Source organism: Hemibagrus wyckioides, linkage group LG24 (genome assembly GCF_019097595.1).
Source record: "Hemibagrus wyckioides isolate EC202008001 linkage group LG24, SWU_Hwy_1.0, whole genome shotgun sequence".
Lineage (NCBI taxonomy): Eukaryota > Metazoa > Chordata > Actinopteri > Siluriformes > Bagridae > Hemibagrus > Hemibagrus wyckioides.
This window is the reverse complement of record NC_080733.1, coordinates 161913-175005: the sequence shown is the minus strand read 5'-3', so window position 1 is coordinate 175005 and position 13093 is coordinate 161913. Positions and strand designations below refer to the sequence as shown.

Sequence of the window (13093 nt, the reverse complement as noted above, 5' to 3'; positions counted from 1 at the left end):
CAGGATGGAGACCGCGGACAGGATGGAGACCGTGGACAGGATGGAGACCGTGGACAGGAGAGAGACAGCGGACGTCGGCCGGGATGAAGATGAGTCGCAGCCGCTGAGCCTCTCCATCTCGGACACGAGCAAGCAGTTGGAGAAGGCAGTGTCCAAGGTAAGACCCCATTCTCTAGCCATTCTTCTAACATCTGGACATCCTTTTATTGTTCAGCAGAAATCTAATACTACACAAATACCTGTAATGTTTTCTACCCCGTTTTACATGTTGTTTAAATTAGCCTCCACATTAAACTTTACTATTTTACTGTTAGTCACTGTGATGTTGAAATGTATAACATTCTGTCTGAGAAATCTTAGTGTAGAAACTTAAACTGAAACCTTAATAAGTATCTGAAGGCCCATATTTTCCATTCTCAGTCTACAAGTCTGATGCAAAAATCAGGAAGAGAAGAGAATAAAGAGAATCAGGAGCTCAAGGAGGACATAAACATGCTGAAGAAAGAAATGGAGACACTCCAAAATCAGCTTAATCAGGTGAGCACATACATATACTTCACTTCTTTTTATCGAATACATTCCACATAGTCAAAGTGAGAACATCAGTTCATACTGAAGTCTGTTCATTTACACAGAGTGTAACACAGGTGACAGAAAACAGTAAAATGCAACAAAAGCTGAACCTGTTCATTATCTTGTTTATGCAGTGTGTGACTATGGAAGACATGCGAGCGGCTCTCGTCATCGAGAGACAAAACATGTTGAAGGTAAGATGATGGATTAGCACTGTGTGCAATTTGTGCAGTTTGAATAACTCGTACTTTATAAAACCCTGCTTAATTAAAACAGATTGAATAGAATGTGATAATTTACCGAAATGAACACAACATACCAGCCGAGATGTTTAGCAAACAAATGCTAGATTTGATTGCATTGCATGTAGTCTTAATTTAGAGAATCGTGTCCTCTCAAGATGACATAATGGTGGATATATGATCCATTTCCATACAGGAACTGAAAGACAGCATCACTGACACCGGGTTCTCAGATACAAGTAGAGGGATTAATGTCTCTCCTACCCTAAGAGACTCTTTGACAAACGTATCTGATGGAGCCCTGTCCCAGGTCTACAGTGGGGTTGAGCAGGACCCAGAGTCACCCAAAGCTCTGCTGGACGTAGTTCAACTAAAGGAGACGCAGAAGAGCCTGGAGGCTCGTGTGGTGCGCCTGGAAGGTGACATGCTTATGCAACTACTGAGGCCAAAAATGGCAGCATATTGGCATATAACTGTATAATATGAATTTCATAAACTACAGTTTGACAACTATGTTTAAAAGACTAATTACAGAGAGTCTTATAGATTAAAACATTAAAACAACACAATTCATATACTGTGATTTGTCTGATATTTAAGCCCCTTTTCCTGCTGTGCATATGTAGCTGGTCCAAATCTGGGTATTGGAAGCATGTATTAATTGTTCTGTATTTGAATTTTTTTGCTTAGGAGAAATAGAAAATATGCTGGAGGAGTTTCAGGTGACAGTCAGCCAGGGCAGAGACAATATCAGTGGATCGGAGCAGCAGCCTCATCTGCAAACAGCTGACCTCAGGTAAATTCCATTCTCAGGCTACAGGAAGCAACAGTGGGAACAGTTGTAGATCCTTCTCTTACTCGGAAATGTTAACATTTACATTTTCTATCTAAGAATCTGAGGAAGTATTTTTATATAGATGCAAATTAAAATATTAGCTAGTTGTACAATACATGTGTACTTGTAACCTTTAACTCTGTGTAATCTGTGTAATCAATGCCACAACTGTCTGTGGGTGGGATTATACACCAGTCTTTCTAACCATAATGAACCTTCCAAGAGAAGTATTTAAAAAATACTTGAAAATCTGAACAGGTAGTAAAAAAAGTTGTACAATGGTTAGCAAAGTTACATTAATGTTATGAGAAATATGTATGTATGTAAAAACCTGAGCTGATAGTAAAAAAAAACAATTGTAGAATCCTCCGTTCCACAATTGTCTACTAAATACATCCTCACAATCTTTCTTACACTGTAATATACACTTTGACAGGAATGAAGTGCAGAGCCTGCATGAGGAGCTCCAAAATGTGAAGCAGGAAATGCTGGCACTCAGCGAACAGAAGGAAAGCTCAGAGAAGGAAATGCAGGATGCACAGGAGGCTGTTCTGAAACTACAGGCTGAATGTGAGAAGCTCCACAGAACCACCAACAAGCTGCTGAAGCATCAGAAGCAGGGACAAAGTCAAACCCAGGTAAGGAATACTGAGTTTGTATTAGTCACGGAAAATACGGCACTGGCATTAGAGTACCACTATTATACACACAGAAAAATACATGTAATAATATGCTTGTCTCTCAGGAGCTGTACAAGATTATGAAGGAGCGGGATGAGAAGATGGCAGACAAGGAGCTCACAAAAATTGTTGAAGACATTGTGAGTGTCCTAAATTGTAACACATTATCAAATACAAAGTCCATCCAATGTCACTTTCAGTGGGTGAAATTTTTCTCCCTCATTCAGAGAGCGGACATGCAGACACTGGAGAACAAGGTCCTCCTGCATGATACAGCAGCAGCCAAGCTGAAGAAGAAGTTACGGGATCTTTACTGCAACTTCTGTGACTATAAGGAGACCTGTCAAAATGCCAATGAGAAGATTTTCCAGGATCTAGACTGCAAGGTAAACAGAGCAGATCTGTGACTTAACATGAAAAACCTTTTTTTGTTGGGCCTGAGGAAGAACAGGTTGCTAAGATATAATTGTACAGGTTTACCGTTCCTGTCAAAATTGTTTAGTGATTGCTTGGTCTAGCACATTTGATTTCAGTCAATAAGTCCGCTGTAAGGTAAATCATATGCTAGAGCGAAAAGAACACTAAATGTTCTTAAGGAGAAGCGACACATAATACGGTATTCTGAAAAATCAGAAAGATGAGTTAATCTTTTAAAGTTAAGACAAGGCTCCGATGAACTCTGAATATACATCTGATTGTAATGTTTTGTGTCTCTGGTTTCAGGTGGACCGCACTGACATGGATCATCTGAGGAAGCAGCTAGAGGTTTTCAGGTTGAGAATCCTCATGCTACACGGCCAACCCTCAGATGATGCTGCTGTCTTCAAGAAGTGAGTGATGCAAACAGTGTCAGTGTGTTTCAGTGTAAAACTCCTTTATAGCTTCTCCCTCTTTAGCCACACTCTAAAAGATGCTTCTATATTATGATGCTTTTCTTTTTAATTAAAGCTCCATGCTTCCTGCTCACATGTACATTATGTGCTTGCCCCATTTAAAGCCAGCATAGTTTCACCTATGCCATTGTGTTCACCGTTTTCTGGTTAAACTATGTGATTGCAGGCCAAATTTAGTACCTAATAACGACCAATAAACTGTCCAACCCTTTTTCAACTGTACTTTTGGATCCTACATTTTCAGAGATACAGCTTTGGTGATTAACAGCCATGTGCTGCTGTTGCAGGGACATTTTCATTTTATTTGTCTATGGCATATGATGAATTCCACAGTAGATTTTGAGACTGATTGGTTCTGCCCTGTTACTTTGTTGTTGTTTCTTTGTAGATAAAATCTATTTGCAGAATGTAGTACATAAAAATACAGCAGCCAGTGTTTTGACTTGTCAAGTGTTTTGACAGTGTTTTGACTTCTACCATGTCTTCACATTAATGTATTTTTTTCTCCCTCTTCCTAACAGAGAGTGTTTGACAAAGTTCAACTGCCTCTCCTGTGATCGTCCTGTCAGCATGAGTACTCCTGGACCGTATGTTTGCATCTTGAGCTTTAAATCCATTTTAATGTATTCTACATGACTGAGTACTATAAATTAACTCTGTCCTGTGCTTCTTTTTCTTTTTTTCTGGATGCTCTCAGATCCATTCCGGTATTGCCTAAGCCTCCAAGTGTCCCCGCTCCAAAGTGCAACAGGAGGTAAAGCTCATTTTTGTCAGTAGTTTGTATCATGGCTATAATAATAACATGTATAGGTGGAAAGTATTGTAACAAGAACAGTAACTATAGGAAACAATGAGTAACACAAGTGTCTTGTTTTACCCTTATTCTGCTTAGTTTTACTTCTTTTAAGGAAATCATAAATCGTAATTTCCTTATATTCCTAAGACCATAATCCACCTTCAGTTCACCTACACTTTATGCTTCCGTAGTTAAACATCAGCCTTTTTACTTCTCCAGGGTGAGGCAGTGGACTAACTTGGACAAGTCCGATGAGAGATCGTCTACAGAGGGGAGCGTGGAGCAAACCAGGGAGGAAGAGAGCTGTGGTTCTGATGAGCGAGTCCACAAGGAAGTGAGACTGACCGTCACCCCCCCCAAAGAAGGCAAGAACAGTAAACAGGAGGACAAGGTCAACCACAGTCAGCTGCTGACATCTAAAAGAAAAACGACTAAACGGCTGCTGCCATTACGAGAGCAGCTTCCCAAGATGGAGCTGCGTTGCACTGGTACGTCCCAGACACTCACCAACTTGCAAATTTCAGTTTGGAACAAGGGTAAAATGCAAAAAACGTTTTTAATATTATTAATCAGTTATCTGAAAACTCCTCATTGTAGTGATCTATTGAAAAATTGTTTAGCTAGCATTAGAAAGAAAACATAAGCAGCAGCAGAGGGATTTGTCCAGAAGGGACTTAAAATGGCAGTACAAATGCTAAAGCCATCACAGACAAGATGAAGAGTTTTTATTGCTCCCGATGACCAACGATTTTCACTTGTGGAGGCTCAGAGACTCCATCCAGCTCTTTGAGCATTTAGAGTTCTGTTATGGTCTCCCATGTCACTGCTACTTTTCTAATGTTGCTTTGTTGGCTTTGTGCAATATTGTGATGACTCTCATACCTGATCAAAGCTCACACTATGGCTAAGACTGTGGAGGAGTGTGATGTTGCTAGCTGTGTAGCACATAATTTACAGCTAGTTGTGAACTAGCTGTAAGTGTACTGAGCTAGCAAAGCAACTCTGTGTGTGTGTGTGCGTGCACATTGGGAAAAATCTAGTTTGGTACCAATGCAAAATGATTCAGAGAACAACAGAAACTACTGCTACAAATTCGGAGCTCACAGTCCCTGTCTTTCGACCGATACAAGACATGCGATTTTTAGATTAAGTAGGATTCCTGTTACCTAATCAAAGTGATGTAAAAATACATTGAGCAAAATCTTCTTGCATGTGTGTTATATCCTGCATATTCATCAGTGACACAAAAAATGAATAATACATTGGACTCTCACACACGACAGATCTACTCTAGCAATCAAGTTAGATTTGGTTTTCTTTGACGTTTTGAACTTTTGTGTTTTTATCACTATAGACTACAGTAAACAGGAGGACAAGGTCAACCACAGTCAGCTGCTGACATCTAGCAGAAAAACGACTAAACGGCTGCTGCCATTACGAGAGCAGCTTCCCAAGATGGAGCTGCGTTGCACTGGTACGTCCCAGACACTCACCAACTTGCAAATTTCAGTTTGGAACAAGGGTAAAATGCAAAAAACGTTTTTAATATTATTAATCAGTTATCTGAAAACTCCTCATTGTAGTGATCTATTGAAAAATTGTTTAGCTAGCATTAGAAAGAAAACATAAGCAGCAGCAGAGGGATTTGTCCAGAAGGGACTTAAAATGGCAGTACAAATGCTAAAGCCATCACAGACAAGATGAAGAGTTTTTATTGCTCCCGATGACCAACGATTTTCACTTGTGGAGGCTCAGAGACTCCATCCAGCTCTTTGAGCATTTAGAGTTCTGTTATGGTCTCCCATGTCACTGCTACTTTTCTAATGTTGCTTTGTTGGCTCTGTGCAATATTGTGATGACTCTCATACCTGATCAAAGCTCACACTATGGCTAAGACTGTGGAGGAGTGTGATGTTGCTAGCTGTGTAGCACATAATTTACAGCTAGTTGTGAACTAGCTTTAAGTGTACTGAGCTAGCAAAGCAACTCTGTGTGTGTGTGTGCACATTGGGAAAAATCTAGTTTAGAAATCTAAGGTTAAAAAATGAAATGGAAAGAAACTTCTCTTGTTTTAAATACCAACTATGTTTACAATAATTGTCATGTCTGATTTACCTGTGTCATGGCTATGTAAAATTAATCACTGACTTCTAAACTTTTTAGATATGGAGTATAATCTTTAAAATAAAAAGAAAAGTACATATATTGGTTATTAATATCCGGTATCTGCTACAAGAAGGCGCTAATTGTTGATTATATTATATATCATCCCAATATCCACACATCCCTAATATAAATAATAATAAAATAAGTATAATAAAAGTGATCAGATACATAGAATAGAACTGATTAAGGAGGACATCAAATAAAAAGTAAGGAATTAGAATAAAAAATGGGTGTCTACATTGAGGTTTACAGAACCTAATTGGTAAAGTGTTGTTAAAATGTCATTGTGTGCTCAAAAACACATTGCTGTAATGATCACTGACCCTCTGACATTGTATCTCTCAATTCCAGGTACAGGCATAAAGAAGGAAAAGCAATGGTACCCTAAGGAATCCTTGCCAGAGAATCTACGTTCCCGACAGAAATAATTCAATGAAAGAATAAACACTTTGAAATAATTGTAATGTCAGCTTCTGTTCTGTTTTACCCTCTAAATTGTCAGGGGTGATGAGAGACACTTAAACAACAAATGCCACAATGTCATGAGGAAACAAAACATCTTAGTCTCTATTTATACAAGGAAATCCAGTGTCCCTTTCCTCCATGACAGACTGACAGCTGGTCTCTGGGTCACTATTCAGTATAAATAGTACCATAGGGTGTGTACTGGTCAGAATGTTGCACTATCGATTGATAAGTAAACAAAAGACCTTGACCTGAGTTTAGCCACAAGGTCAGCCAATATGACCAGCAATGTAAGCAACTGTAAAATGTAAAATCAAAAGCATAGTATTCATCAGTTTGTGCAGGATGATGATTTGGATGAATCAGAATAATGTTCTGTTCTGTAAATGATGCAGGTTAAAAAATAAATGTAAAAGAACATTTTAAATAGTTTCACACTGCGTAACAGCTTATGATAATGGGACATTTAAAAAATTACTTGAAATTTTTTAATAATACAGCCTCTTGTGTGCATGCTGAGACTTTCCATCAAAGTCAAGTTGGAAATCATCCAAAACTGGTGATCGACTCCTATCAAAATCTATCAAGTCTCCTCTTTCAGAAGCCATCAAGCAGAAGTCATGGCTGATTCTAATGGAAGCCAAGATCAACTGATTAAACTGCTGATATCAGGTGTGGCTCCGGCTTCATTGGTATGAAAACCTGATGATCAACAAGCTATAACCAACAGTTTAGAATACTTAACATAATTCAAAACAACTTCAAAACAAGCTGTCTGAGCAGTCTACTGGGCAGAAATGGTTCCTAAATGTCCTACATTTCCATGAGCCAAAGGTACTAGATATAATTAATGCCATTTAGGATTCTGAACATAACACATGCTATGTTCAATCACCCCAAAATGTAGACATATGCATCTGTCTGTAGTCCAGCATGTAATGTGCACCTATGCCCCTTTACTGCTGCCCTTTACTAGATTATGGAGTCCAACTCCAAGATGATAAGCTCATGGCTTCCACCGTAACTTATGATAGTACCAGTCAGTCATCTGTGTGTGTGCATTTGGCCATGGACTGACTGGATCCGGTGCCTGATATCCATTCTGTTAGAGAGCATGCACAATGGCAAACCCTACTGTTACTGTTATCAATCACCAAAGTGAGAGAACTGCCTGCTCAGTTTACATGCATTGGAGGCCAGATGGGCAGACCTTCTGACTAAACTCAGGTCAAGGTCACATTTTACTTTATCAACTAACCTCACCAAGTTAGTACACAGTCTGAGCCTGGTGGTGTAAAATGGCTAAAGATTAACTACTGAAGCATAAATTGAAAGTGGATTTTAAGGTTTTCTTAGAATAAAAATAACCAAACTCAATTGTATAAAGTTAAAATAAGACATAAGGGATCTCTTGCTAACATCTTGATGCCAGCAAAAGGGGGACCAGCACAATATTAGGCAGGTCATAATGTTATGCCTGACCGGTGTAAATTAAACGTGAAAACTTTCTTGCATTGACTGTTTGCTAGCATAATCAGGGGCGGACTTAACCAGTAAGCGAGGTAAGCAGCCGCTTAGGGCCCCGGGGAATTAGGGGGCCCCCGACCAATACCAAGTAGCCTATATAAATCGTATAGTACTTATTACTCTTCTATCATATATTGTATGGTCTGTCTATAACCATTAAGATTTTAACATTATTATTACATCTTTTCAAATGCGGGGGGCCCCCCCATGATTCATGAATAGTGGAATGTTCCTATCTTACTGCACATGCGCGAGATTCCCATACCTGGAATCACTTAGGGTCCCCAAATCAATAAGTCCGCCCCTGATTACCATAAAATCAAAGGTATTAATCTGTCTAAATTACATGTTTTGCTGATATTTCTATTTAAATTTATGATATAAAACTTTTCACCATTCAGCATTTCTACAGAAAAATCAGGATAAAATAAGTTTAAATATGGGTTGAATCTGATAATGTGCTACATGAAATTTTTATAGTGTGTAATTGCTTTGGTGTTTGGGGTTGTATTTACTTGTGTCTGATGTTTTAGCCGCTTTAGCCTGCATCTTGCTTGGTGCAGTGGTGGCTCAAGTGGTTAAGGCTCTGGGTTTGTGATTGGAGTATTGGGGTTCAAGCCCCAGCACCGCCAAGCTCCACTGTTGGGCAATTGAGCAAGGCCCTTTATCCTCTCAGCTCTAGGGGCACTGTAGCATAGCTGCCCCTGCACTCTGACCCCAACCTCCTCAGCTGGGATATGCAAAGAAAAGAAATCCACTGTAATGTATGTGTGCTCTTTATTTTGTCTGCTCATGCATGTGCACTTCATGAGTGCTCAACTTTTAATATTACCTCAGAGTACTTGTTGATTTAGTACAATGGAGGAGAAATAGACTGCCTTGCACCACAAAAAAATCATTTTGATGCCATTTTAACTTGTAGCTTGCCTATTTTTTTTTAGCTTTGCCTAAAAGTATTGCTTAAGAACACAAGATAACTTGCTAAATTAGTAGCAGGGAGAAGAGAGAAACTCTCATGCACCACTAACGGAAAGTGAACTTTCGATGCCATTTTAACTCGCAGTTAGTGCCATTTCTTTATTATTTATTACTTATTATCTTTTAAAGTGCTAGTTGAGGTTGTTCCTCACCCATTGGATAGAGAAGAAACTAGCACTTTTAAAGACTATTATTGGATGGTACTGGCCATTGGTGTGCTGTTAATTGTGCAGTTCATGCTGATTATAGATTTCATGATTGTGAACAAGGATTTTTTTTCAACAAAAGTTGAAAATATGAAAAACAAGAAGCAATTGTCAATGAACCCTCATCTCAGACCTCTCTGATTATGAATGGAGAAAGACATGTTAAAGATGGTCTTGTCCAGTTGAACCTTTACAACTAACCACTAACAATCTTTATTTATCAAAAAAAATTTTTGTTAGCTTTAGTGTTTTAATAAGCATTGTTACTAATGCCTAATTAGATTACTTGAAGCATAAGGACAAGGTAACTATCTGTACACTGAGGTTAATAAACCTGTTTCTGGAGAGCATTTGAGCCTTTGTTCAAGAGATTTTGTGACAATTCAGACTAGGTTAAAGGCTGGTGGCATTGATAGGATCTAGAAATGTCCTTAAGGTAAGTAAACTGACCACAAACACACACAAGTTTCCAACTCTGCAGAAAGGTGGGATGGCCAGCACTCTGAATTGTCGTCATTGTTATCAATAATCAGCTCCACTGAGTACATTTAATTGATAGGCTTTTGAACTGGTACTGCCCTGCATCAGTAATTGTGTCTTTTATGGATCTTCAAACTTATTATGTAGAGTTCCTCAAGAGTTGATTTTTGGACCTTGTCATATATGTTATGTTTTGGTCATGAAAAGTAATCTACTCTGCATGTCTATGGGATGAAATAGTAAAATATCTGCAATTTCAATATTTGTTTCTCAAGATATCCACAAGACCTAGCTCATAAGATTGTATATTACACTCTTTTTTATTTGGGAGAAGGGGGAATTTAAAATAGGTTGTCTGTCCATAAATGGGGACATAAAACAATTGAAATCTTCCCCTTATTGATAATATTCCAGAGCTATGCTGTTATTGCATTAAAAACTTTATCCACCCGTAATATCTTAAGTTTCTCATGTTCTGCATGTTTGCTTCAACGGACAGAGAATGTCTAGAGGATGCCCTGAACATTATAATATACATACACATTATTAAGACTGCCTCCATATATCATTATATGTCAATGTCCATCCACTTTAAAATAAACTATATAACTGCTTATTTATTACTAGACTGCTTTGAGTATTTCAGAAACTGTTGATCTCCTGAGAAAACATCCTGTGTGTGGAGAGTCTGCAGGCTAACACACCTTGTTAATGAAAGAGATCAGAAGAGAATGACCAGACATGTCTGACAGGAAGTCTAGAGTTACTTGTCAGAAAAGCACATCAGGTTCCACTAATGTCAGCCAAGAACACAATACTGTATAAGGTTTAGAAGCAAAATAATTTGACTTTTTTAATTCACACTTATTAGTGAATTCCACACTTCAGTGTTCTTTGTGGCTATTTATCAACCTCCAAAGTATATAAGAAGTAATTGAACAAAATGCTGCCTTTTGCATGTCCTAGTTATCATAAAATTCATATCACACGATTTTTTTTCAACAATATTTTTATTGATTTTTAAACAGAGACATGACATACAAGGTAAATGTGAGGTGTGCTTTTCAAGGTACACTTGTATTATCTTATTTATAAACCCCTAACACACACCCCTATACCCCCCACCACACCCAACTCCAAGCCAGCCTTACATGTCTAAAAATGGCTAAACACCAAGCATAATTGAAGAAAGAAAAGAGAAACAAAATATTTAAATACATTAAAAAAGAAAAAAACAACTGGAGCTGGAAGTCTAGGTTATGTGCAAAGAATGAGAGGGAGAAAAGAAAAAGAAAGAAAAGAAATAAAAAGCCATACACCTGAGAAAACCAACCAATCAAATAAATAAAAGCTTTGAGTACACATCTGTATAAAATATCTGTTAAAGTAAACATCTGTATAAAATATAAAACATCTGTAAATAAATATAAGCTGTCTAAACTGTGAAAAGTTATTGCTTTAAAAAACGAAACAAAAGAAAAGGAAGAAGAAGAAAGTAGAAGAAGGTGAAGATTGATGCATATATTAATAAATAAATGAAACTTAAAGCTTAAAGGGTAAGTACCTGGTGGCTGGGCGGTGATGGGTTAGACGGGTTGTTTATTCAGGTTTGGTAAATAAGCAAGGCAGATGGGTCGTATTTAGGCGTTTAGGTTGGGGCAGGTTTGTGTGAGGCAAGGCTGGGAAGGGATAGGCCATGCATGAGAGAAGTTTTTAAGGCATTTTACTCCAAGATTTATGATACGTCAGCCTTAGCATGTCAAAAATAGGTAAACGGTGAAGAACTTCCCTGGCTATAGTTAGCTGTGACATGAATGAATCTGCGCAGGGGCCATGAATCTCCTTCTGTTCATAACATCTGCAATTAAGTCTCATTGGCTTTGTGAATTCTAATAATCAACTAATGATAATAAATTTATATACATCCACGTCGAGCAGAATGACAAGAAACTCTTGCATCTCTTTTAGACTGGATATTCATTCACTTGAGCATAGTAAATATTGGCTTGCTCGCTTCTGTAATTTACCATTTTATCAGGGCAAAGCCTGTTAAAGTAAGTGAGAGGAGATCCAAGCTGACTGACTTCAGGGGGAACAACGTCAGAGATGGTAAATGGTGTAATATCCACCTTCAGCCATGGATTATGTTTACCCAAGGTGCTGGTCAGAGCATCTGGATCTGGGATATACATGAGCTGTGTTTTACCTCCTGTGTTCCTATAAGCAATTGCTTTTGGCTGCAAGCAATGTCTGCATCACTAGCTATTAGGGTTTGTACATCATCAGGTTCATCATCATCATCATCAGTGCAACCTGCATGCCCTGGAACATAATCAAGATCCTCTACATTTATTGTCTTCATTGTGCTCTATTTCTGATTTCTCTGGCTGAGGAATCACAGCTTTGCTTAAACTGTAGACCAGTTTAGTGTGCATGTGTCAGCCGGGTGGTGATATGTGACACAACAGTTAAATTAAATTTGCAAAAAGCTTGTTTACAACCGACTACGTCACCTAGGGTATAAATGGAGACCCCAGGAACCCCCTACCAAAACAGGTTTGTTTTTCAAGGTGTGGAACAGTGGGGAAAACATCACCTGACAAATACTCAAATATACAATTTTTTATTACAATCAAGGGATACAGGAAAGAATAAAAAAGAACCAGAGTCCAAAGTCCCCAGATAGCAAATTGGATCTGGGCCAAGTCTGGCTGAGTTTCGGCTTTAAGTTTGGCCCAGATACCACATGGAATTACGGCCCAAAGCTGGCCCAAATGCGGTTTGCCAAAAGTCAACCAGACCAATGCTAGAAACAGACCAAAACTCAGCCACAACTCCACAATGTCACCAGAAATCAGCCAGAACTGACCCACCACAGTGCCAGAATCCACACGTGTCAGCCAGACAAGAGCCAAAATGCCACCACCTTTACCCCAGAACTCAGCCACAATTTATCCAGAAGGTCCACAAAACAGCCAGAACTGGACCAATATTATGCCAGAATCCCCAAAACTGAACCAGAAATTACCCGTATAATATTTATTATGCGAGGTATAATAAAAGAATGAAACTACACAAATTCAAAGCAGAATGGTTTATTTAAATCAACATAAAAAATAAACAGTGGAAAAAAGATAAGAAACCAGTTAAATCAAAACAAATATTTACAATACAAAAATAACAAAAGACTACAGAAACATTACAGAAATGTTATGTTAAAGGTGTTGTTCTTTTTCTGCCACCCTCATGGTC

General features: G+C 38.4%; 1 protein-coding gene across 1 annotated transcript; it reads left to right on the top strand.

Moving 5' to 3' along the window:
* The first annotated feature begins 350 nt into the window (after positions 1 to 350).
* LOC131345336 (glutamine-rich protein 2-like) lies at positions 351 to 6613 on the top strand. The gene is made up of 13 exons (XM_058378178.1): positions 351 to 537; positions 708 to 767; positions 1012 to 1234; positions 1506 to 1611; positions 2087 to 2288; positions 2396 to 2470; positions 2558 to 2716; positions 3054 to 3160; positions 3745 to 3810; positions 3921 to 3977; positions 4239 to 4507; positions 5374 to 5493; positions 6537 to 6613. Exons 1-13 carry the CDS (start codon positions 433 to 435, stop codon positions 6611 to 6613), a joined length of 1626 nt encoding a protein of 541 aa, XP_058234161.1. The 5' UTR covers positions 351 to 432.
* Positions 6614 to 13093: the final 6480 nt, after the last annotated feature.